Source organism: Notolepis coatsorum, assembly GCF_963971535.1.
Source record: "Notolepis coatsorum genome assembly, chromosome: 20".
In the NCBI taxonomy this organism is placed as follows: Eukaryota; Metazoa; Chordata; class Actinopteri; order Aulopiformes; family Paralepididae; genus Notolepis; species Notolepis coatsorum.
In genome coordinates, this window is record NC_140184.1 from 19,286,182 (window position 1) to 19,311,188 (window position 25,007).

General features: G+C 43.8%; 1 protein-coding gene across 1 annotated transcript in view; it reads left to right on the top strand.

Moving 5' to 3' along the window:
- lrrc28 (leucine rich repeat containing 28) overlaps nucleotides 1-19,764 on the top strand; it is a 53,055-nt gene extending 33,291 nt beyond the window's left edge. Inside the window, exons 9-10 of the mRNA XM_084337801.1 lie at nucleotides 3,377-3,536; nucleotides 17,494-19,764. Of these exons, the coding sequence (XP_084193927.1) occupies nucleotides 3,377-3,536; nucleotides 17,494-17,563 (230 nt within the window). The 3' untranslated portion in view covers nucleotides 17,564-19,764. The remainder of the gene's footprint in view (nucleotides 1-3,376; nucleotides 3,537-17,493) is intronic.
- The last annotated feature ends 5,243 nt before the right edge of the window (nucleotides 19,765-25,007 follow it).

Consider the following 25,007-nt stretch of genomic DNA (forward strand, 5'->3'; position numbering starts at 1 on the left):
ATCATTCAACTTGAATTTAACAGTGAGTGGATTTAACTGTCGTCTCCAAGTTGGCTTAACTGGCACATTGTTTCTGAAAGGACCAGTCTGCCAGTCCCCTCAGAGGGAAGCAGTGCTCCACCACTGAACCTAGAAGTTTGAGAAAAATAGTGTGCTTTTTCTGCCCACATTTTTTTTTATAAACACCAAAGGCATAACTCGGCATTATCTCTCTGAAAACCTTCTCCCAAGATTCAAGCGTAGCTATGACTCACACATTTGATCATGTGGAAATACAGTAGGAGGGAAAAGCAGGACACCATCTTTGAAGATGTTTATCAATGTTTGACGTTTTTTTCTTTTTTTTTTGCTGCGGGTGTCCCTTAAAGATGTTTTTGTACTGAAAAGATGTCCTCACGTCAGGTCCTTTTGTCCTCCCGCGGGTGTCCCTCAGAGATGTTTTTTGTACTGAAAAGATGTCCTTGTTGTGCCGGGTCAGGTCACACACACACCGCGCTCCCCGTAGCAAGTCAGTAGATCCATCAGATGCTCCAGCAGAGTGTCTCTTTGTGCCGGTCTCCACACTAGACCTTTGTAGTGCTGCGCCCGGGCCTATTAAGAGGGAACTCTGCCCCGGCGTCTGGCTGGCGAATGCATTGAGAGAGCTGAGGAGTTTTGAACCACAGGGGAATGCTCGTTAAGTATCTATTGTCTTGTCTGTTGACACCAACAATGACACACACTGGTCTGATTTTAGAGCCGCGATGACTTGACTGTCTGCGACGTTTTGGCTCTGCTACAAAAATAAAACTCAGTTTGAGTGCGATGACGACATGATCAGAATCGACGTCCGGGATGGTTGAAAATTACCCAACGACCGGTACTTTGACTGAACGGGGCCTTATTTGTTTGGGGTCATTGGATAACAATCTACTTTATTCTCTCTTTCTTTCTGAGAGAGAGAGAGAGCGAGCGAGAGAGATACCTAACATGCTTGTATGTGCCAAACATGCAGAAAACCAAGTCACTTTGCTTCTGTTTCTGACATGCTACTATCAGACTTTTCTGATACCTATACCTATTTTCAGCCCGATATCTGATACCACTGTCTGTACGGTATCAATGCTGTTTATAATAAAACACAAGATACTTGTGCCCTAATGATAAGGATAAGCGCTCAAGGAAGAAACCCACTCCAGTTGCCAAAAGAAAGTCTAACATTCCTATAAATACGTCTATGGAATTACATGCTATGAATGTATTATGTGGCCTATAATGGCCCCCCCAAACAGCATTTCCATCTTCAACAGACCTGTGTCCCTCCAGGTATTGACCATGCCGATCCTACCACATGGCCCCTAATGGCCATCACAACCCAATGTGTAGATAGATGGGCAGCGAGAGCCAGCATATGACCAGGGTTATCAAGTGGGCACCTCCCTTCACCGGTGTTTCATCAAGTTAGGCCTAACAAAAATAATAGTTGGTTTCAGGTTGGTTGTCAGTTTGGCCATGGGTAGGTAGGGAATTTTTTTTTATTTTTTTTTTATTTTATTCTTTCCCACGGCGACTATGGATAGGGAATTTCTTTATTTAATTAACCCTTTCACTGCCACACGACAGAAGGTTAGCCCTTTACTATCACACAACCGACGGCGATGCTCCATCATTAGCATCATTAGCTCCGCATCCGCGGAGCTAATGATGCTAATGATGGAGCATCGCCGTCGGTTGTGTGATAGTAAAGGGCTAACCTTCTGTATTGTCACAGTGAAAGGGTTAACCGGCTGTCGTGTGGCAGTGAAAGGGTTAAAATGTTCACAACAACATGGATGCATGTACTCTGCCAGCATGTTTAATATCCATAATACTAAATGTTTGACTAAGATTTCTATGAAACTTTATTCTAAAAAAAAAAAAAAAAAAAAAAAAAAAAAAAACTTTTTTTTTTTTTTTTTAATATATAATTTTTTTTTTAAACTCATAAAATATATTGGGTCGCACCTAAATCGGCAGGGTCGGTCGGCAACCTGAAACCAACCATTATTTTTGTTAGGCCTTAGGCCCACGACACCTCAGGAAGGTGGTTAGTTCCAGCGTCCCTCTAATTTTCTATGCCACCCGCACGTCGAACTTCCTTGTGTTATCCTATGTCAAAATAGAACAATTCCCGATAACAATATCACACATGAAACGGCAACAACCGAGAAGAAAAGGAATAATCTTACCCTTTGTTTACTTTGGCCCCCAGCTGACCTTATTTCTCCTCAACCGGATCCACTGACTCCCTTTCAATGCTTCTTCCGACATCTCATTTACCGCTTTTCGCAAACTCCGCCCACGAATCCCCAACTCTTAATGAACCAATAATGATAACGTCGATAAATCCTCTGCATCCCACTTCCACCGGACACCAAACCCTAGCGTTCCATCCTCTCTGTTTCAGTTTCTGTTGCCAAGTCTGCATATCTAAGCTTTTTCCTTTCATACGCTGCCTCTACTAAATCCTCCCACGGCACGGTTAATTCTATAAGATAAACTAACCGCTGACTAACATACCATAGTACTAGGCCAGGCCTCTAGTTAGTGCTAACAATCTCTTGTGGAAAGGGTTTTCCTGCCAAATCTACCTGCATCTCCCAATCAGTAGCTCCATTTAGGTGGCCTAAAAACCTACCTCCTCTACATTTCTCTCCCTCACAGATAATTAAATGGCTGCACTCTCCACCGGATTACATCCTGAATTCACTTGTACTCTTCTGCTCTCAATTTCGGCTGCTAAGCTTATCAACGCCTGGCTATGTCGCCATGTATACCGGCCTTGAGGAAGAATATTTTCAGTACCATCTACACCCCCCTCCTGCAGCTCTACACCCTCCTCCTCAATAACAGGGTATATCCTGCAAACTGTGGTTTTCCGTCAGCCGGACTTCAACCCACTGACTTGACTGACTTCTCAAGAAGTACTGATCAACGTGGCCGACCAATGAAGTCTATTCCCTCCTGTCACACGGACCTTCCCTAGTCGCCAGCTGCTCTATTCACAGCAGTCACCAGCTAGACTAGATCTGAATCAATAATAAGACACAAGATACGTGTGCCCTAATGATAAGGATAAGTCTAACATGCCTATAAATACTTACTATGGAACTACACACTACAAATGTACTACGTGGCCCATAGCGGTCGCCCAAATAGCATTTCCAACTTCAACAGACCCACGGCCCTTTGATGTGAGCCTCAGGTATCGACGATGATGCCGATTGAAAGGTTCATGAAACAGATGTATCTTAACACGATAAGATAAGAGAACTTTATTCACAGAGATGTCCAGAGATAATAATGAATGAATAGGAAACTGTCTTCTCTTGTTGTGCGGTGGTGTGCTCCCTCCCAGGGCTGAGCCTCCTGACACCCAGCCTGCTCCCCAGGAGCCTCCTGGCCCTCCTCCAGTGTCCCCTGGGCCACTGCCACCGCTGCAGCCAGGCCATGTTTACCATCGTTTACCCCAAGCTCTTCCCTCTCAGAGAGACCGCCCTGGCAGGAGTGCACCGCAGGTGAGACACCCAGCGCACATCCTCATCCTAACCCCCCGGAGAGACCGCCCTGGCAGGAGTGTACACACACACGCGCACACACACACACACACACACACATGCACACAGCCACTGTCACGTCTCAACCAAGTTAAACCAAACCCAGTGAGCGATAATGCTTTCAGGTCCTTCGCTCTCTCATATACCATGCTGTGCTCATCTGCATACTAAGTACAGTATGGAGACAGCTGGAGACATGCGTTTTTCCTTTAAGTTGGTTTGATGAGCAAAGGCTTCAACTGGGTGCGCAGGAGGAATGCGGTTCACATGGTCAAGGGTTCTGTGTGGAGGCACTGGTCAATTATGAGTTAGAGGCCTAGAGAAAGGATTCTAAAGGACCCTCTCCCCTTTCCATCAACTCTCTCTGTCTCTCTCTCTCTCACACACACTAGGATAGTAGTGTTTTAATTAGGGCTGTCATGATTCATCGACCAAGAACTTTCGTCGATTTGCATATTCATTATCGACGCATCTTATTGTTGTTACTTGTATGTCTTGTATGGCAGACGTTCACATTCGCAACTTGTAATCTAACTAGTGCGCAATGAATCACGTTCGAAATATAAATCACTTCTCTTAGACCACTATTTGTGATTCTGCCTAGAGCAAAAACTCGACAGTGCGCATTCCGCTCATATTTTATAACTTTCGTGTTTCACGTCAACTCCAGCTGGAAGGGAGGGGCTGAGCCCAATACCCCCACCTTCAATTTTAGAAGCTATGACAGCTATTCAGCCCTGCGTTCTACAACCTATATAAACTCTGCAAGCAACTGGTCCAATAAATGCGTCTAACATGCTTTACATCCTCGCCATTCCTGTATGCCCACGTGATGTCGCATTAAAACCTGAACGTTAGCTGCTAACGCTAACTATGCTAAGCTACAGACACAGGAGAAATTGGTTTTGTGGAGTTCCAATAGTGAGGAAGCGGGGGGGGGCTCTTCTCTCTCTTTCACTGTACGTTCAATTAGGGCTGGGCGATAAAACGATAACGATAACTATCGCGATAAATTATTTCCTCGAAATAAACATGAAACGTGGTCGCAAAGTTTCGTTATATCGATTTTCCAAGCTTGGATATGAGCACACGCACTAACAACCAATCAGTGAAGGAGATGGCCGAGAGCGAAGGAGACCCGGAAGGAGACCCAGAGGTAGGACTCACTCAACAACAAGGCTTGCTAGGCTAATTAGCTTGCACGGCGCTGTTTTATATATTTACGTGCCGAGTATGTGTGTGGCGTGAATTCTGAGGCCACGTTTATAGTAGTGTGGGGTATACAGTGGACGTCGTTTCAATATATTGTGGCGGAAGAGAGTATTTTAGTGTCATATTTATTATATTGTCATGAGATACTCCGCTTGTCGGCTAACTGCTAACGTGCGCGGATTGATGACGACATCAACTCGACTCGAGACATTCGCAGCAGCATAAGAAGTTAATTAAACTTGACAGACATTATATCGACGATAATTATCGATATCGAATTATATGAAAATAATTGTATAATTTTATCGCGATAACGTTTTTGGTCATATCGCCCAGCCCTACGTTCAATGATGATGATCAATGAAGTAGCTAAAAGTTACACTATAAAAACTAACTGGATAGTGTATTTCAAAATCATTAAGTCTGCTATAAGCTATTATCCCTCTCTCTTGTGTGTGTGTGTATGCATTTACTATAGGCTACTCTTTTTGACATGGATTAGGCTAATTAGCTTTAAAAATCTTGATTCCTGAGCCTATTTTATTCAAAAGGAAGATATTGATTTAAATATGTATATAGCCTAATCATATCTCCTGTGCTGGCACAAGCACTACCATAGCGTGGAGTGGAGAGATAACACATGACATGATACATAATAATTCATGGAGATATACTACAAAGCTATTTTTTTTTATCTACTTTTTCTCCTCCTTTTTCTGTGATTTTTTTCTCCCATCCCAATTTACCTCTTGTGCCAATTCTCCCTCCCCTGTCCTGATCGTTGCTCGCATGTGCCCCCCACTGGCCGGTCGTAGGGAGGATAGAAGCCCATCACATGTCCCCTCCGATACATGCGGAGGCAGCCAGTCACATCTTTTCACTTGCCAGCGCGGACTCTCATTGGCGAGGTGTAACGTGTGGGAGGCTCACACTGCCCCCGCCATTTCCTGTCTTTGGCTTTGCAGGCGCCCTGACCGACCTGTAGGAGTCGCTGTTTACGATGATCAGACTACCACCCATCGACTCCCCTCCCGCTGGCTCTGCCCATTGAGCCAAGCCGGAGGCAACGCTGACAGCCGGATTCGATACCGGTGTCTCTTGTGTTGGTGACGAGCGCAATGTCCGCTGCGCCACGCAGCCGCACCCTACAAAGCTATTTATAATTTTTGGCTGGTAAAAAAATCTGGATGAAAAGCTAAAGTTAAAAAGAAGATTTTGTTCCCAATTTTTCAACATTTAGCTACAGGCATGGATACATTGTATGTAATTAAACTGGACTTTGAAGAAGTCTTTATCCATTGCACACATTGACAATGTCGCCATGCAACGACACGATGGGCGACAAATTTCGTCTCTGCCATCCGGTCGTCCTCTGCCATCTCCAGCCTGGCAACGCGGTAATAAAGTAGCTATAATGAGTCAATAGATAATTAAGCATTACATCACGCGCAGGAGTGCGTTATGAGAATTATAGCATGCCTAGGGGTGGTCGTTAGACCCCCCTAGGCATGCTCTAATTCTCATAACGCACGACTGTGCGCGGTGTAATGGCTTTTATACAATTGGCGCATTCATCCAACCTTATTGCTATACAATAAACACACATTAATTGAAGATTTATTGACAACCATCCGCAGAAAAAGTAGTTCAAAAAAAAAAAAAAAAAGAAGTTGCCTCCGTGTGGAAGCAGCCCCAGAGGTGCGCTGTTTCAAGGCAAGAATGAAGTGAGCGTGTGTTATTGGATTGATTGATTGAATTTTTTTTTTTACAGATAGACAGTGCTTACATCTTTATACAATTGCCGAATTCATCCAACCGTATTGCTATACAATAACACACATTAATTGAAGCATAATGGAGATTTATTCACAACCATCCGCAGAAAAAGTAGGTAAAAAAAAAAAATAAAAATCTTTCTTTTTTGTTTGAACCTAGTTTCTATAGAAGCATCTAAGAATGAAGTGAGCGTGTGTTATTGGAATGATTGATTGATTGATTGATTGATTGATTGATTGATTGATTGATTGATTGATTGAATATTTTATTAATGTCCGCCTTGTTTCAAACTGGTTATGCTTTGGCCCTCTTTCGAAGTCGGTTATGCTTAGAGTTTGGAATCAGGGCTGGTGGTCTATCGCCCTGCTCTAAAGACAAACTCTAAGCATAACCGACTTCGAAAGAGGGCCAAAGCATAACCAGTTCGAAACAACAAGGCTTCAAAGCATGCCGTCTAACAGTGAAGTGAGCGTGTGTTATTGGAATTATTGATTGATTGAAAATTGTATTAATGTCCGCCTTGTTTCGAACTGGTTATGCTTAGGCCCTCTTTCGAAGTCGTTATTCTTAGAGTTTATCTTTAGAGCAGGGCGATAGACCACCAGCCCTGATTCCAAACTCTAAGCATAACTGACTTCGAAAGAGGGCCTAAGCATAACCAGTTCGAAAACAAGGCGGACATTAATAACATTTTCAATCAATCGATCAATCATTCCAATAACACACGCTCACTTCATTCTTAGATGGCATGCACCTCCGAGCTGCTTCACAGCATGCCGTCTAACAGTGAAGTGAGCATGTGTTATTGGATTGATTGATTGCTTGAAAACTTTATCAACAGTGAAATGAGTGTCCTTTTGACGAATGGCATCTAACAACAGACTTCCCGCGATTTATATTTTGTTCCACAATGAGTCATGACCAACCAATTACATAATCCAACATTGTGTAAGCAACTAACACATTCCACGTGACAGAATAGTTTTGAATGAGTCGTTATGACGCTATCAACACATCCATTCATAAAGATTATTGTCCGCCATCTTGGTTTAATTTCTAAAAACTCGAACTGGCGGAGTGATTGTAATTAGGTTGTGGGCGGGTTCTGGGATCACAAGCATGTGTTATGAGAAATAACCACTTCTAACTTGACTTTTTCAGCCAATCAGAATCACGAAATTTGCATGCCATTGTATAAAAAGCAGTAATGGCATGTAGGTTACTCACCCTACTCATGTACAGTAGGCATCCACACTACACAGCATTTATAGACATAAATAAACTTCATGGCTCATCTCCTACTCTGGGTATTCAGTAGGTGGTGTCAAAGAGGCAACTACCCATGTGACCTGAGGATACTAGTGAAACATTTTGAAATATTCAATTGCAAATAGAATCAATTGTTGTTGATTTTATTGGTAAATTAATCGTTTAGATTAATCGACTAATCGATCAAATAATCGACAGATTAATCGATAACAAAATAATCGTTAGTGACAACCCTAGTGTTGATATAGCAATCATGTGCAGTGAACACATCAAACACTGTATGTATCTCAGTGAGTCAGCTGGTGTCTCATATCCTCCACTCTCTTCCTTTTCCTCTCTCCTCCCTGATTGGTGTCTTCTCTCTTCCTGTCCTCTCCTCTCTCTCAGTAGCTGGTAAACTGGTGTCTCTTCCTCTAGCCTTCATTCACCCATACAAGGGCTGAGGACTCACCCCCCCGCCCCTCCTCTCTCTCTCACACACACTCTCCCAGCTCTCTCTCTCTCTCTCTCTCTCTCTCTCTCTCTCTCTCTCTCTCTCTCTCTCTCTCTCTCTCTCTCTTGTCTCTCTCTCCTGTCTCTCTCTCTCTCCTGTCTCCTGTCTCTCTCCTCTGAGACATAATGTTGATGTGTTCATGAATGCCTGGGGACGCGTGTACCACTTCCGCAACGGATTTGATTTCCGGGGTTGCCCTGATTGGCCGCGACGGCCACGTGACACACCGCGGCCCCGCCCGCGGCAGCCGCAGACGCGGCAACGCCAGAGGCTGCTGTGTTTCACTGCCGCTTTCCCACTTCAACGCCGCAGCAGCATTGTCGCGCCTAGCACAGTCTCTAACAGTAACAGTAAGAAGCATTAATGTTGCTGAATTAAAGAATGAATAAGTTAAACGTGTCAATTCAGCAGTCAAAGTGTACTGTATAAATCTAACTTCATTAGACGGCCGACGTACGGCTCTCTTGTCCATTAATGGATATATAATGGATAACTAAACCATTCTCTGCCAGTACTATAAGTCTATGGAGATGTTCTCCTTCTTTGCAGGGCTATAACTTTTTTAATTGTATTGCTAAATTGACATTACTATGGCCCATTCAACATCGATTAGCTATTGTTCAGGATGTAGGAACGTTTTACTTTTTCATTCACACATTCATACGAAAATACCGTCTAGAGTATAAATATGTTTTTATTTTTTTGATCCACTTTTTCTCCCATTTTCTATATTTTCTCCCATCCCAATTTCATATCATCCAATTCAACCCTCCCCTGTCACGAACGCTGTTTCTTGCCTCCCACAAGCCGGCTGCAATGTGGACTAAGTCATACATAGCACAAGTCCCCTCCGGTACTTGAGGTAACAGCAGTCGCATCTTTTCACCTGCGCAGCTCGATCTCTCAGTGGCGAGGAGTAACGCGTGGGAGGCTCACGCTGCCCCCGACGCCTGTAGCTGTTCCGCAACTGTAGCTATTTCCGGGGTAGGCCTGATTGGCCCCGACAGGCACGTGACCCGCCGCGGCCACGCCCCGCGGCAGCCTTGCGACGCGGCAACGAGGCTGCTGTGGTTCACAGGCGCTTTCCGCCTTCAACGCCGCCCGCAGCATTAGGAAAATAGTATAGAGACATATGTACAGCGTCGCGATCGCAGTCATCAGTCATAATAATCGCGCCGCAGTCGGCAGTCATGCAATCATTTATCATTTAACATTTGAAAGGCATACATTGTTGTATGAAATAAAATAGTATAGAGACATATGTACAGCGTCGCGATCGCAGTCATCAGTCATAATAATCGCGCCGCAGTCGGCAGTCATGCAATCATTTATCATTTAACATTTGAAAGGCATACATTGTTGTATGAAATAAAATAGTATAGAGACATATGTACAGCGTCGCGCCGCAGTCGGCAGTCATGCAATCATTTATCATTTAACATTTGAAAGGCATACATTGTTGTATGAAATAAAATAGTATAGAGACATATGTACAGCGTTCGATGCAGAATAGAAGTAACTGAGTTAGACCGGCAGCTACACATACAATATACAATACGCTATAGTGCAAAGCAGAAATGGGATGAGGTACAATTTGTTACAGTAAGGTGTATGCGTTGCTATTATCACTGTAGAGAGCGGCGCGATTATTATGACTGATGACTGCGATAGCACTTGTGACAAAGTGAATCTTGCTTGATGTGAAATAAAATACAGCAGAGAGCGGCGCGATTATTATGACTGATGACTGCGATAGCACTTGTGACAAAGTGAATCTTGCTGGGATGAGGTACAATTTACAGTAAGGTGTATGCGTTGCTATTATCACTGTAGAGAGCGGCGCGATTATTATGACTGATGACTGCGATAGCACTTGTGACAAAGTGAATCTTGCTTGATGTGAAATAAAATACAGCAGAGAGCGGCGCGATTATTATGACTGATGACTGCGATAGCACTTGTGACAAAGTGAATCTTGCTTGATGTGAAATAAAATACAGCACTTACTTCAACGTTGAACAGTGATTAATATTATCACTGTAGAGAGCGGCGCGATTATTATGACTGATGACTGCGATGTGAAAGGCGCCGCGAACTCCTGCCTAATGCTGCGGGCGGCGTTGAAGGCGGAAAGCGCCTGTGAACCACAGCAGCCTCGTTGCCGCGTCGCGAGGCTGCCGCGGGGCGTGGCCGCCGCGGGTCACGTGCCTGTCGGGGCCAATCAGGCCTACCCCGGAAATGGCTACAGTTGCGGAACAGCTACAGGCGCCCCCGACACTTCCTGATTCTACTGCGCAGGCGCACCAACCGACCTGTAGGAGTCGCTGTCCACAACACCCGATCCCCACCCATCAGTTTCCCACCCCCTAATACGGCCAATGTGTATTAGTATGAACGACCAGCTAAACTGAAAGCAATGTGGAGCGCTGGGCTCGAACAGGCGAGCCCAGCGTCTCCGCATTCGTGGCGAGCGCCTTGCCCATTACGCCACGTAGCCGCCCCACAGTATAAATATGTTTTTTATCGTTTTCTGCAGTATTTCCTAGAACGTGAGATATGAATCGAAACCAATCAGAAGTGGAGAGAAGAGAAAACGGATTAAACGAGACCCACAGTGACTTCTACCTTCTCAATGGCTCGGAAAAGAAACATCCAGGCGTACAGTAGTAAAGAAGGCGAAACAGCGCCTCTACCACCTGAGACAGTTAAGGAAGTTCAGAGTATCGGGGAAGATACTCCAGTCCTTCTACTCAGGAGCTGTAGAGAGCATCTTGACCGGAAACATCACTGCCTGGTATGGAAACAGCACGGCACAGGACAAGAAGGCCCTACAGAGAGTGGTGCGCTCAGCCGAGCATACCACAGGTATTGCACTACCTCCCCTGCAGGTTCTATACAACAAGAGGTGCAAATCCAGAGCCTGCAGGATAATGAAAGACCCTCACCACCCCAATAACAGCCTGTTCCAGCTGCTGAGGTCAGGCAGACGCCTGCGAACCCCAGCTACTAGGACAGAGCGGCTTAGGCTCAGCTTCTTCCCCCAGGCCATCAGAGCCCTGAACAATGAACATTGAGTGCCACAGAACACTGAACTATCCACACACAAGCACACATGAACACACACACGTCACGCACGCTGTGCACGCTCACACACTAGCAGCCACTTAACACTTTAACATGAGCGGGCACACACTCATGCCGCACACACGCACACTTATGGCCAAAAGGAAAGGCCACTTTAAATTAGAATAACAGGAACAGTGTATTGCACTACCAAAGCTACCTAGCATGTCCTATATGCTCTGTAAATAACTATGTACAGATACCGAGATGTCACACCATGTTACCTGTTACCTGTTTATTGCACAATGTTGTTTTTTATTGGATTCTATTATATGTTGTACCACTGTATTGCACATCGTTGCGGGCAAGACCACCCGCATTTCATTGTATACTTGTATGCCGTGACAATTAAAACTCTTGACTTGACTTGACTTGTACTGTAGGAACGGCGGCTATAAACGCGTTACTAACAGCCAGCCCGGTACATAAAAACGTACCCCCGACTGGCAGATTGGACCGTAGGACCATGATCATCCTGGTTCTGCTACTTTCGGGAGACATTCAATTAAACCCAGGCCCGGTTTTGACCAGAACTCAGGCTAGAAGACTTGGTCTGGCAGCGCAAGAAGCGATGGAGGTGCCCATCGCGACCAACAACATCAACAACTCAGCCCGTGGCTACATCCACAGCGCAGACGGCGACTTTCCCCCAATGACGCCGCAGCAGACAAGCACACGTGAGGCAGAGACGAGAGGAGGTGAACCGAAGGTCGCAACCATGACGACCATCTCGACGCGGGACTAAAACATCTCTACGACCGATAGCCGGCTAGCCAGCAGAGCTAACAGCGAAATCACCCAGGAACAAAGGACTTTGGAACGAGTCCTTTGTTGTACCAGCACGGCATGGGACCCCCCCTCCCCCCTTCCCACCCACGACAACAAAGCCCCCCTGCTCCACACAGAGGAACAGATCACAAATGAACAATACTTCGAACCGGACAACATCAATGAAATAACCAACTCTAATGGACTGAACATATTCCATCTTAACATAAACAGCCTAAAAAACTAATTGGATGAAATAAAACAATTATTCATAAATGGTAAGGCAAACATACTGTGCTTCTCAGAAACTAAGCTTGACGATTCTGTAAAAGATCCAGAGATAGAGATTGAGAACTACTCAATAATCAGGAATGATAGGAACAAACATGGAGGAGGCATCTGTATGTACATACACAAAGACACCAAATTCATCAACAGAAATGACCTGAATCATGCATCAATTGAAACTGTATGGGTGGAAATCCTATTCGAAAGGGCGAAATCCCTACTGGTTGGCTCAATCTACAGAACGCCAGATCATAGTGGCTTTTATGATACACTTGACGGGTGTTTAGCTGGAGTTGAGGATGTAGACAAAATTCTTATTGGAGACTGGAACACGGATATGCAACGAAAAGATGCACCTGTCTTCAAGTCATTCAGTAGATTTTGTGATCTGCACGGCCTCAGCCAGCTAATCACCCAACCCACACGTGTATGTGAATCAACTCAGACTACCATTGACCTCATTCTGACCTCCGACAAGTCCAAGATCTCCAATAAAGGGGTTATAGCATGCGGGTTAAGTGATCATTATATGATATTCTGTACCCGCAAAAAGCTAAAACAAAAGGCTGGCTGTCACAAAACAGTCACATCTAGAGACCTCAAAACGTACTCTAGCGAGGCCTTTAACCTTGAACTGGAGAGTCTGGACTGGTCAGATGAACTCAATGGTACACTGGTTGAAGAAACATGGCTTGGTTTCAAAAACAAATTTTCAACAATACTAAACGACATGGCCCCCCTAAGAACCACCAGGGTAAAAAATCGCGCTGAGCCGTGGATGCACTCCGAAATACTGGCCGCTATGAAAACCAAAGACAAAAAATGCTCTTGAGTTTCGTAAAAGCCAGTCAAAGCTTACCAAAAGCACGAGCAGTGAACTCCAAGCCCACGTGACTGAACTCAAACTGGAAAGAAACAGACTAAGAAACGACGTAAACTCCATGATCAAAACTGCAAAAAAGAATTTCATCAATGACAAAACTGAGGAAAACAAAAACAAACCACGTGAACTTTGGAAATTACTCAATAATCAACTAGGCTGCAGTAAAAAACTTAAAACCAGATTCTCAAACATAAACATAAAAACAGACAACACGCTCATCACAGACAAGCTGGATGTAGCCAATTACTTAAACATTTTCTTCACAAACATAGCCTCAACACTGGTAAACAAACTACCCTCCCACTCAGGGCATTATGGGGTAGAACACATAGTAGCTTACTACAAAAACCTAGGGGTCCACAAGGACGACTTCAAGCTGGAAATGGTAACAACAGATGAGGTACTCAAAAAACTGAGCGCCCTCCAACCTAACAAGGCCACTGGCCATGACAACATAGTGTGTGTGTGTGTGTGTGCAGGTGAGCGGGTGTGTGCAGGTGAGCGGGCGTGTATGGGTGTGTGTTGGTTTTATGAAGATGCCGTGAGATTTTTGTGTCTACTGACTGTCTTTAGTTGAGATGTTCTAATAAAGAATATCAAAAGTCAAATTCTCCCCTTCTCTCTCTCTCTCCCTCTCTCCCTCTCTCTCTCTCTCTCTCTCTCTCTCTCTCTCTCTCTCTCTCTCTCTCTCTCTCTCTCTCTCTCTCTCTCTCTCTCTCCTCATTGCTGTCGTCTGTCCTGTGTTCCCTCCTGTCTCTCTCTCTCTCTCTCTCTCTCTCTCTCTCTCTCTCTCTCTCTCTCTCTCTCTCTCTCTCTCTCTCTCTCTCTCTCTCTCTCCTCATTGCTGCCGTCTGTCCTGTGTTCCCTGCTGCTGAGGCTCATAGTGCTGGCAGTGGCTGGAGGTTTGCAGGGACAGGCAGCAGGCTAATTGAAAGGGAAGGCTGCGCCGGCTGATTCCCTCTGACAGAGCTGCTTTGCCAGGAGAAGTTCTGCCATGCAGGCCCCCCTCTGTGTGTGTGTGTGTGTGCCAAAGTGTTCTATTATAGTGTGTGTGTGCGTGCGTGCGTGCACGCATTCCTATATGTGTATGCATGTCTGTGTGAGTCTGTGGGTGCTAGTATTTGTGCTCACACACATTGTGTGTCCATGGGCTTCCAATGAAGGATTTGTTTGTGAAATGGCATAGTGCTAAGTTTGGCTTACGAGTGTATGGATGAGTTCCAAATACAATTGAGTGTGTCTGAAAAAACAATTGTCTCCCCTAACTAATGTTGATCCAGTGTGGGACTGCTAGCCGACTAAAGGCTCAAGGTAACTTACAAAATCAACAAGGATGAAAATATGCTGGAAAAAAGATGGGGTTTCTTTAAAGGGGAACTATCTTATAAATGGCCTTTTTGAGTGTTTAGCATTGTTTCCTAGCTATGTGAACTTATATTAATATGATCTATGTCTCTAATTCTCATATTGGCGCATTCTTCCAATTCTCCTCTCACAATATTCACCCTCACTGAACTGAGTCATTTGAAAATGTGCTGATTTGTGATGTCAGAGAGACACCGCTGCATGATAATGTGGCTGTGTGGCATCAGGTACATGATGAGCTGCACACAGTGGTTGGAGCCCAGGCTCAAAACGGCTTAAGATCTTGAGGTAGAAAAATGCTGTTTTTGAGGACTTGATTAGAAATACAAAACAATGAATAAAAAAAACCAAAAAATTACAGAGGTGTTCCATAGACGCACAGGAATTGTGTAAAAGTGCCCAAATAGTGAAATAAATAGTAAAATAGTTCCCCTTTAAACTATGGAAAGGTATTTGACGACATAGACAGATCAGGCTTTGAGATGAGGATTTAAGTAATACATGAAACAGTAATAGAAAACTATAGTAGTAGTAGTAGTAGTAGTAGTAGTAGTAGTAGTAGTAGTAGTAGTAGTAGTAGTAGTAGTAGTAGTAGTAGTAGTAGTAGTAGTAGTAGTTAGTAGTAGGCAGAGCGTTCTCTTTGATCTACTACTCAATTGTTGGGGAACTGTAGGCCTACTACACCTATAATGAAAATTCAAGTCCTTTTAACTTTTTTTTCTTTTTCTTTTTTTTCATCTATCTATTTTTTATTTGATATGTATGTGGGGACGAGTAGGGATGGATATTGGATGTATACTATGGATGGATGGATAGGTATACTAGTCCAGGATCAGTAACATCTATACTGGTACTCACTCTTTTGTTTATGTATGCACTTATGTTTTTGTTTTTGTATGGGTGATGCAAAATGCAAAAAACTGTCAAGATTTTAAATATACGTATGTATATGTACACTTTGTGTGTGTACATATGTATGTGTGTATGTACACAGTACATTTCACAGAGTAAATTTAACATCTTACTCAGTTTGAGTCAAATGTACTCAGTTTGAGTAAAATGTACTCTGCGAAATGTACTGTGTATGCATACATGTATGTATTAGGGATGGGCGTGAGTAGTAATCTTTTTTTACATATTTGTTTCACATGTATGTGTAAGATTATAACTGTTTGTTGGTTTCCTTAAACATATACGTGAATGAACAAAAGTAAGTACAAATAATAATAATAATAATAATAATAATAATAATAATAATAATAATAATAATAATAATAATAATAATAATAATAATAATATTTCAAAAATATCTTTTGTTTTTTTGTTTTTTTTTTTGTTTTTTTTTCCTTTTCGAGTAATACACGATCAATCGAGTATAGCATCCGATCAATCGATCTGGATTTTTCTTAAAAATGCCCATCCCTAGTATGTATGGATATGTGTATGTGTGTACATACTACACCAAATGTAGTGTGACTTCAGTATAAAAGTATAAACAAAGGCTCATAGAGGACTGAGTGTGGGTTCTAAGAGTCCCCATGCTCTCTGTCAAGCAGCTCACATTTCCAAGAACCCTCTCTCCTGTACTGCAGCTAATCAGTCCCCCAGCACGCTATCAGCTGGCTTGTCACACAGTGCCTTCATAGTGTCTCCTGTCACTTAGCCAATGATAGCTAGCTAGCCGTTAGCCCTGCGGCAGCATAGTTGGCAGTTGACATCATTTCAGTAGCTCTTTATTATACCCTATGGGCAATTAATCTTCTGACAGATGAACATGCAACATGTACACTACAGTTGGCATTGCAGAGGGAGAGAGAGAGAGAGAGAGAGACAGAGATGGGAAGGGGAGAGGGTCCTTTAGAATCCTTTCTCTAGGCCTCTAACTCATAATTGACCAGAGAGGGAGAGAGAGAGCAAATGTAACATGTTGATTATAATGTTGTTATATTAGTCTATTAGGAGCAGCCATATTAACCAGATTAGATTAACCAATCTGCCTAAAATTACATACCCAAGTAAATGTAATATTGCTCCACTTCTACAAGGTCCATTGGCATGTTCTTGGTATCTAGGGACATATATGGACCTCAGGGAATGTATTCCCAGTGTCAGAAATAATGTGTCTGTTACTATGCTTGAGTAAATTGTAATGATCCAAAGGAGAATATCAATTATTCGTTTTTTTTTATAAATGTTTTCCATCTTTGACGGTGAATAACACCATGCTAACATTGATCTGACATGAAAAATCAGCACCTTCTTGAGATCAAGTGTACTAAAAATCTAAGCAAATGAATAAAGGCCAGATGATTTTGTAGATACAGTACAGAATTTCGCCATCCGGCCACATATAGAATATCAGGCCTATAAATTACCTTATTATGGCCAACTTTCCAATGGCGCCCGTTTCAGTGCAGCAAAGACCGTGAATTAAATCTACTGTAAGTAAAATGCTCCACCATTTTGGGTATGTAATTTTAGGCAGATTGGTTAATCTAATCTGGTTAATATGGAGTCGAACCCGGTGTCTCTTGCGTTGGTGACGAGCGCAATGTCCGCTGCGCCACCCAGCCGCCCACAGCTAATAACACTTAAAATCATTGGTAAACAAACGTAGTGCTGTAAATATACACTTTGTATATTCAGTTTACAATTGTATGGAAACACGGCTACACACACACACACACACACAATCTCATCACACAGACACACTCTTACACATTATCTTCTTTCTTCTGCAGGACAACGATCAGTTTCGTGGCCTACTGCTGCTCCAGTCACTGTGTACGGACCTTTGACCTCCAGGGATGACCTACGATGACCTCTCCCCCTTCCCCTTCATCAGCTCCCGACTCAGCCCCTAGGATCTGACTGATGACAGGGTCTATCAACAGACGATGGACCTCCAATAATACCTCCAGTACCTTGGGGGGGTAGGGGCTTGACTGACGGGACCTAAAAACATATTCCACCACTCAGAATAAGCCTGTGCAGACATGGGCGGGACATTCAATGATTGACTTTGAGCTAGTTCATTAAAGTTATGAATAAACAGAGTTGTGAATAAACTTTCAACGAAGAATGTATGATCAAAAAGGTCTGTGGCAATGCCTTCGCCTGAGTTGAAGAAAGTTTAATTTAATGGAGTTGATCTGCACATTACATCTACTATATACATTTTCTTAGATGTCTTATCTGTTCGCTCCAGCAACTCCATCAGTATTGCAGTCATGCCATCTACTTAGCCTACTCCCAAGAAGAGGCACGTTGGACAATTTAACGATTTAAGGCAAATAAGTAGACAATTGTTTTTGGATGTTGAGACCTTTTTACTCAACATCTCAGACAACATAAGGCTTTAATGAAAACATCCCAATGAAAGTGCATTAATATTTCTGTTATTGATGCTTATTTTCTTATGATTGTAAACATATTTTGTATTGCATCTTAGTTTAGTTGATGGTACAAAACAGAAAAAAGGTTTTGTCTTTGGATATGATATTTGCAACTATAATAGAGCACCTCAACAAAAGTGTCAGTTGCTCTTTTCATTCTGAAATCCTGAATGTTACAGAATAATTAAATAAATGTAACTTGGTACATTATACTCTGTATTCTACTACCTGGTTTTGAGCTGGTTGAGGCTTTGTGTTATCTCCAGAATGTAACCCAAGACTATACTAACTTGGGTATTTCACCTCTGGCATTAGAGAGGGCTTATAACCAAAGAGAGAGTTTTTGTTAAATATGTAAATGTACATAATCTGGCTTCAAATGTATCTCTGGAGTGGATTTGGTGGACAAATTATTTCTAAACCCATTATTTCCTATTTGAAGCCAGGTTCTCCCTTTTTACACTATGAGGCATCGCCCCAACCAGAGCTCTATGAGGCATCGCCCCAACCAGAGCTCTATGAGGCATCGCCCCAACCAGAGCTCTATGAGGCATCGCCCCAACCAGAGCTCTATGAGGCATCGCCCCAACCAGAGCTCTATGAGGCATCGCCCCAACCAGAGCTCTATGAGGCATCGCCCCAACCAGAGCTCTATGAGGCATCGCCCCAACCAGAGCTCTATGAGGCATCGCCCCAACCAGAGCTCTATGAGGCATTGCCCCAACCAGAGCTCTATGAGGCATCGCCCCAAACAGAGCTCTATGAGGCATCTCCCCAACCAGAGCTCTATGAGGCATCGCCCCAACCAGAGCTCTATGAGGCATCGCCCAACCAGAGCTCTCTTCAAAGAGCTGGAAGATGTTTCTGTGAAGTTAAAAAGTGGTCTCAACACCAGGACCCGTAAGGCCACTTGAAGTTGTAGCTCTTGTAGTTCATGAAGATGCTTTGAACCCAGGAACACTTGAGGAATTCTGAACATGGACATAGTATGTCATATCCACACACGCAGCACATGTCCGTTGACTATGAAACCCTTCAGGGGCTCACTTACACAAACAGTCTGTGTGTATTGAGTTTGTTCTTGGAGTTGTTCCCGTTGAATTGAATCTTGAATCCTCCACAGCCTCACAATAACGCTTGTGGCTAGAGAGGGTTTCCGCATTCCATTGTAGTCGTTGTGATTTTCACACAAAAAAAAAATCCATAAACCTAACCCTTCCCTTAACCTCACTGGAGACAATGTGCCCCATCCTAACCCATGGTAGAGGTTCAAATGTCCGTTTTGATTTGATCGGACTTCCTGAGATGTTCAGTTCAAGGAAATGCACTTGTGTTCTAACCATGGCCCCCTTAATTGATTGATTAGAATTCTGAATTACCGTTTTCTTTTTTTTCACTAGAAAGACATTGTGTCCTTCCTTGATTGAAGTGACTGACCGTTGTATGTTAATGGTGATTACTACTATGTTGTACAATTCTAATTTATGACCAGTTGCTTTTAATTTGAATGTCTTGCATTTGGCAATAAACATTTTGCTAATGTTTAACCTGAGCCGATCATTGCTAATGTATGTACAATAGACACATGAACCTGTACAGCACACACACACCAAATAATTTGAATAGTTACTAGTCAAAACAGAGGCCTCAAAGATGGGAAATGGAACATTTCTTAGTTTACTTGAGTAGCTAGCAGTGGACATTTTACTTTGCCCCCCCCCCCCCCCACACACACACACAGTCACTGAGTAGTTTCGAGTGTGTTTAAGACGTCAGGTTGGTGTGTGTCTGGTTCTGAGGAGCCCTCAGGCCTCAGGTCATCGTCAGGCTGGCTGCATGTTGGAGGCAGGGTGTGTATCACTGGCACAATGCATTTTGGTGACGAGGACTGGCCTAACGATATTACAGGAGCTGCCAATTTAATGCCTGGCAACATAGCACTTTTATCTCCTAGCACACGGTGAAGCTGTCCAGGCAGCATTTGTACTAACAACAACATCTGTATGTGAGCTGGTCTCAATACCAAGAAGAGACCTAATTCAAGAATCATGTCACTGATCTGTGGCCCTATAAAATCACTGTCTGGATCCTGACTCAAGTTCAAGTTTCAAGTTTTGTTTTATTTGTCACATTGTCACAGGTAGGCCTACATGTACATTACAGTGAAATGCTTGGTTCTGTATGAGCCCCCTGAGAATGTGCTTCATACAGTAAAAAAGACCAAGACACTATACAAAATATTCAAAACTAAAATAACAAAAAAACGAGACTATTGTCAACCAATTATTCTCATAAAACCTCTTACCACGCAAGGCCCCCGTATACAGGCCCACTTGAGGACGATTTGCCCACCAGCACGACACACCATTTTGGCGACCTCTAGCGGCTCGGGTGTGCATATTTTTTTATACAATATATAAATCGAATTAAAGCACTATTTGTTGCCTGTCGATAGCCATTTCAGGCAACGAAATCCGCTCATCGGTTCTCGAGTTACATGCCGATATGTGAGGCGTGCACCGAAGTAGACGGCAGACTTAATTTTTTCAAATACTGTACCACTGCCGACTACGGACTACCTCAATCAATCATTTGGCAATCTCGAAAATGATTGGACAGGGTTGTAACGAATGAGTGTGGCTTTCCAATGGTACCCCATGTGGGAATGAGCGAATCAGGGATCTAGGTGAAAAGTCACGAGCGAAAACAGGAAGAGAATTCTCCGTCGAATGCATTGGAGTCTGAGAAAATCGTTTTCTGAGCGTTGTTTTTTTCTCACTTTTTATCAAAACCGCTTCTAATCACTCATTTCTGATCGGATTTATATGAAATTTGGACAGGTACTACACAAGGAAATACTACTTCTGGACTACTAACTACTACAGAAAAATGTGAGTAAGGGCGGCTGGGTGGTGCAGCGGTCTAAGCGCTCGTCACCAACGCGTGAGACACCGGTATCGAATCCGGCTGTCAGCGTTGCCTCCGGCTTGGGCCGGCCGTCATACTGACTCAATTGGCAGTCAGCGGGAGGGGAGTCGATGGGTGGTAATCTGGTCGTTGTAAACAGCAACTCCTACGGGTCGGTCAGGGCGCCTGCACAGCAAGGACAGGAGATGTCGAGGGTAGTGTGAGCCTCCCACACGTTACACCTCACCAATGAGAGTCCGCGCTGGCAGGTGTAAAGAAGTGGCTGGCTGACTCCGCATGTATCGGAGGGGACATGCGATAGATTCTTCAACCCTCCCTACGACCGGCCAGTGGGGGGCACATGGGAGCAACGATCAAGACGGGAGGGGGGAATTGGCACGACTAAATTGGGATGGGAGAAAAAAAGTGGATAAAAAAAAAAAAAAAAAACGTGAGTAACAAGTTTTTCTACAACTCAAGTTCAGACCTATGTTACTCTATTTCATTAGCACTAAAAGTGAATTTCCTTTATTGTATCAGAAACTTCAGAATGTCATCTTTTAAAGGAGACCAGGCTCATGCATGTGCTATAATGGCCCAATGGCTTTTGGGGGCGCCTGTTAAGCGGTTAAAATCTCAGAAATGTCCAAGCATTTTCATTTGTTATACCCTCTCCAGCTGCAATAGAAGTCATCCTACTGTAGATAGTGCTGGATCTCACTAGACAACCTGTACCTCAACAGGACAGGAGAGATCACACTGGGACCGCTGGACAGAACACAACCTGTACCTCAACAGGACAGGAGAGATCACACTGGGACCGCTGGACAGAACACAACCTGTACCTCAACAGGACAGGAGAGATCACACTGGGACCGCTGGACAGAACACAACCTGTACCTCAACAGGACAGGAGAGATCACACTGGGACAGCTGGACAGAACACAATGAATTATACATTATGAGGGAGTTATATTTCCCAAACCGTAAAATCCATAACATTAAAGTTTGGTTCTGGGCTTTGGGAATAGTTGGAGCAGTCATGTTCCTAAGTGAGGCAATCGTCAAGGAAATTCCAATTCCCTGGAGCCATTTCTGGTCCCAGGGAGAGAGTCTTGCTGCCATGTAAATGTAAATGTAAATGGTGCATATACCATGCTGTGCTCATCTGCATACTAAGTACAGTATAGAGACAGCTGGGTTTCCGGGCCTGAGTTTTCCTTTAAGTTGGTTTGATGAGCAAAGGCTTCAACTGGGTGCGCAGGAGGAATGCGGTTCACATGGTCAAGGGTTCTGTGTGGAGGCACTGGTCAATTATGAGTTAGAGGCCTAGAGAAAGGATTCTAAAGGACCCTCTCACCCTCCCCTTTCCATCAACCTCTCTCTCTCTCACTCAGAGTCTCTCTCTCTCTCTCTCTCTCTCTCTCTCTCTCTCTCTCTCTCTCTCTCTCTCTCTCTCTCTCTTTCTCTTTATCTCGCAGCCACACTGTCCTCTGGGATTGTGTGTTGTTGTATCAGATTACTGGTGGCGGAGAGACAATGCTAAGGACACAAGGACAAGTTATGTCGGTCTGGAAAAAAGGTACAGTACACACACACACACACACACACACACACACACACACACACACACACACACACACACACACACACACACACTTCAACCTTCACATGGCTGAGTTCAGGTTCACAAGGTGAGGATCAGTGCCTGAACAATGGAATTCTCATTTCTAGAACACATTTGCTCACACCTTTACATCTCTATAGCCTACCAAGCACAGCCACTATTCAGCCACTCCGGTGGACGTGTACCCAGGCAGATATATCCCGTTCCTGCATTGTCCCGTCCCCAATGCTGCCGGGGCCCTTCTGCTGAGTCGGATGAAATCCCATTAAGGCATGACATTCCTGCAAGCTCTGGTCCTTGTGTTTGTGGGGTCCTTGTCCCCGGCCCGCTCTCTCAATCCGTTCTGGATCCATCCTCTCTGGAGTCTTATCCCTCTGTTTCACCTCACTGTCCCAGCGGTGGAAGATAGGGCTCTCAGATAATGCAAATTGCACGAAGATGAAAAGGGATGATTCACTTTGTAAAAAGCATTTTCAGAGCTAATGGGCTCAAATGAACCGTGCCCGTTGTGCTCAAGCTCATCTCTCCATTGTTGCACAGTTAAGACAGCACTGTTGTTAAACACCCATTTGGAAATAGTTGAAGAACTTTTATTAAAAAAAAAAAAAAAAATAATGATATATATATATATATATATATATATATATATATATATATATATATATTGTAGGTGGAAATAAAAATGTATCACATTTCTCACATGTCTCATTCATGCAAATTCTATTATCCTTTAAGAATAAATTATATAAAAATAGCTGCCAGATGAAACATTTGAGAGGCACTGAAGAGCCAGGGCTACAGATGTATTAGTCAGATAATTATCAGCCCCTATTTCATGCCGTGTGTTAAGATAATGTTGGATGGTTTTGTTGCCTATTCTCTATCTTCATTTTAAAGATACAGTATGTTCATATATTTAGCAATGTGCTGATTTGAAGCATAAGGCTATTCGTGCGAGACAAATCATTTTGTTACAGTATTTGTTTGAGATCAAAGCCACAGGCATAAGGTTTTGTTAATATTAGATTGTTACAGATCTTTTCCAGATCATAACATTTGTAATATGTGCAAGGAAACTCTATTTTATACTTTTTCATACTTCATACTGTCCTTAACCCTTTCACTGCCACACTACCAAAGGGTTAACCCTTTCACTGCGACAATACGGAAGGTTAACCTTTTCACTGCCACACGACAAAGGGTTAAGCCTTTCACTACCACACTACAGAATAGTAACCCTTTCACTACCACACTACATCTGGGTTAAAAGAAAAAGGATATTGGCAGGCATGGGTTATTAGAAATGTAAGCTTCCAAACACCAACCATCTCATATCAGTCTATGCCTGGTAGGACAGTCTACAGTAGGCCTCCTGTTGGCTGGGAGTCTACATTGTGAGCTCACATACTATAGCAGTAGACAGCGAGGCGGTCCGTCTTTGCCAAGGAAGTTCTTTAGAGTCACAGGGAGACAGGGGGTGGCAACGTGGCAACAGGACCAGGAAGTAGACTACAAATCACCCATCGTCCATCTGAAACAGGAAATGGAATGAGATCATGCCTTACGAAATGAATCACAAATGTTTGGCAAAGGAAGAGACAGACAGACAGACAGACAGACAGATAGACAGACAGACAGACGCTCTCAAGAAAGGAAGAAGGAAGAGGTGGAGGAGAAGATCATTCATGCTGTACATAATGAGAGGAGGGGAGTGGGATAGAGGAGAGGAAGAGTGAGAGGAGAGGTGAGAGGGAGGAGAGGAGGAGTGAAAGATATGAGAGGAATAGTGAGATGGAGGAGTGGAGGCGGCAGCCACACTGTAACACTGCTGCTCAACATATATTACCATGACCTGGTTCTACAGTATAATGAGGCTGCAACTCAAAAGGAATCTACAAAGAAAGACAGGAGAGGTCAGACACTGAGAGGAGAGGTCAGACACTGAGAGGAGAGGTCAGACACTGAGAGGAGAGGTCAGATACTGAGAGGAGAGGTCAGATACTGAGAGGAGAGGTCAGAGGTCAGACACTGAGAGGAGAGGTCAGACACTGAGAGGAGAGGTCAGACACTGCGAGGAGAGGTCAGATACTGAGAGGAGAGGTCAGACACTGAGAGGAGAGGTCAGACACTGAGAGGAGAGGTCAGATACTGAGAGGAGAGGTCAGACACTGAGAGGAGAGGTCAGACACTGAGAGGAGAGGTCAGATACTGAGAGGAGAGGTCAGATACTGAGAGGAGAGGTCAGATACTGAGAGGAGAGGTCAGACACTGAGAGGAGAGGTCAGACACTGAGAGGAGAGGTCAGACACTGAGAGGTCAGATACTG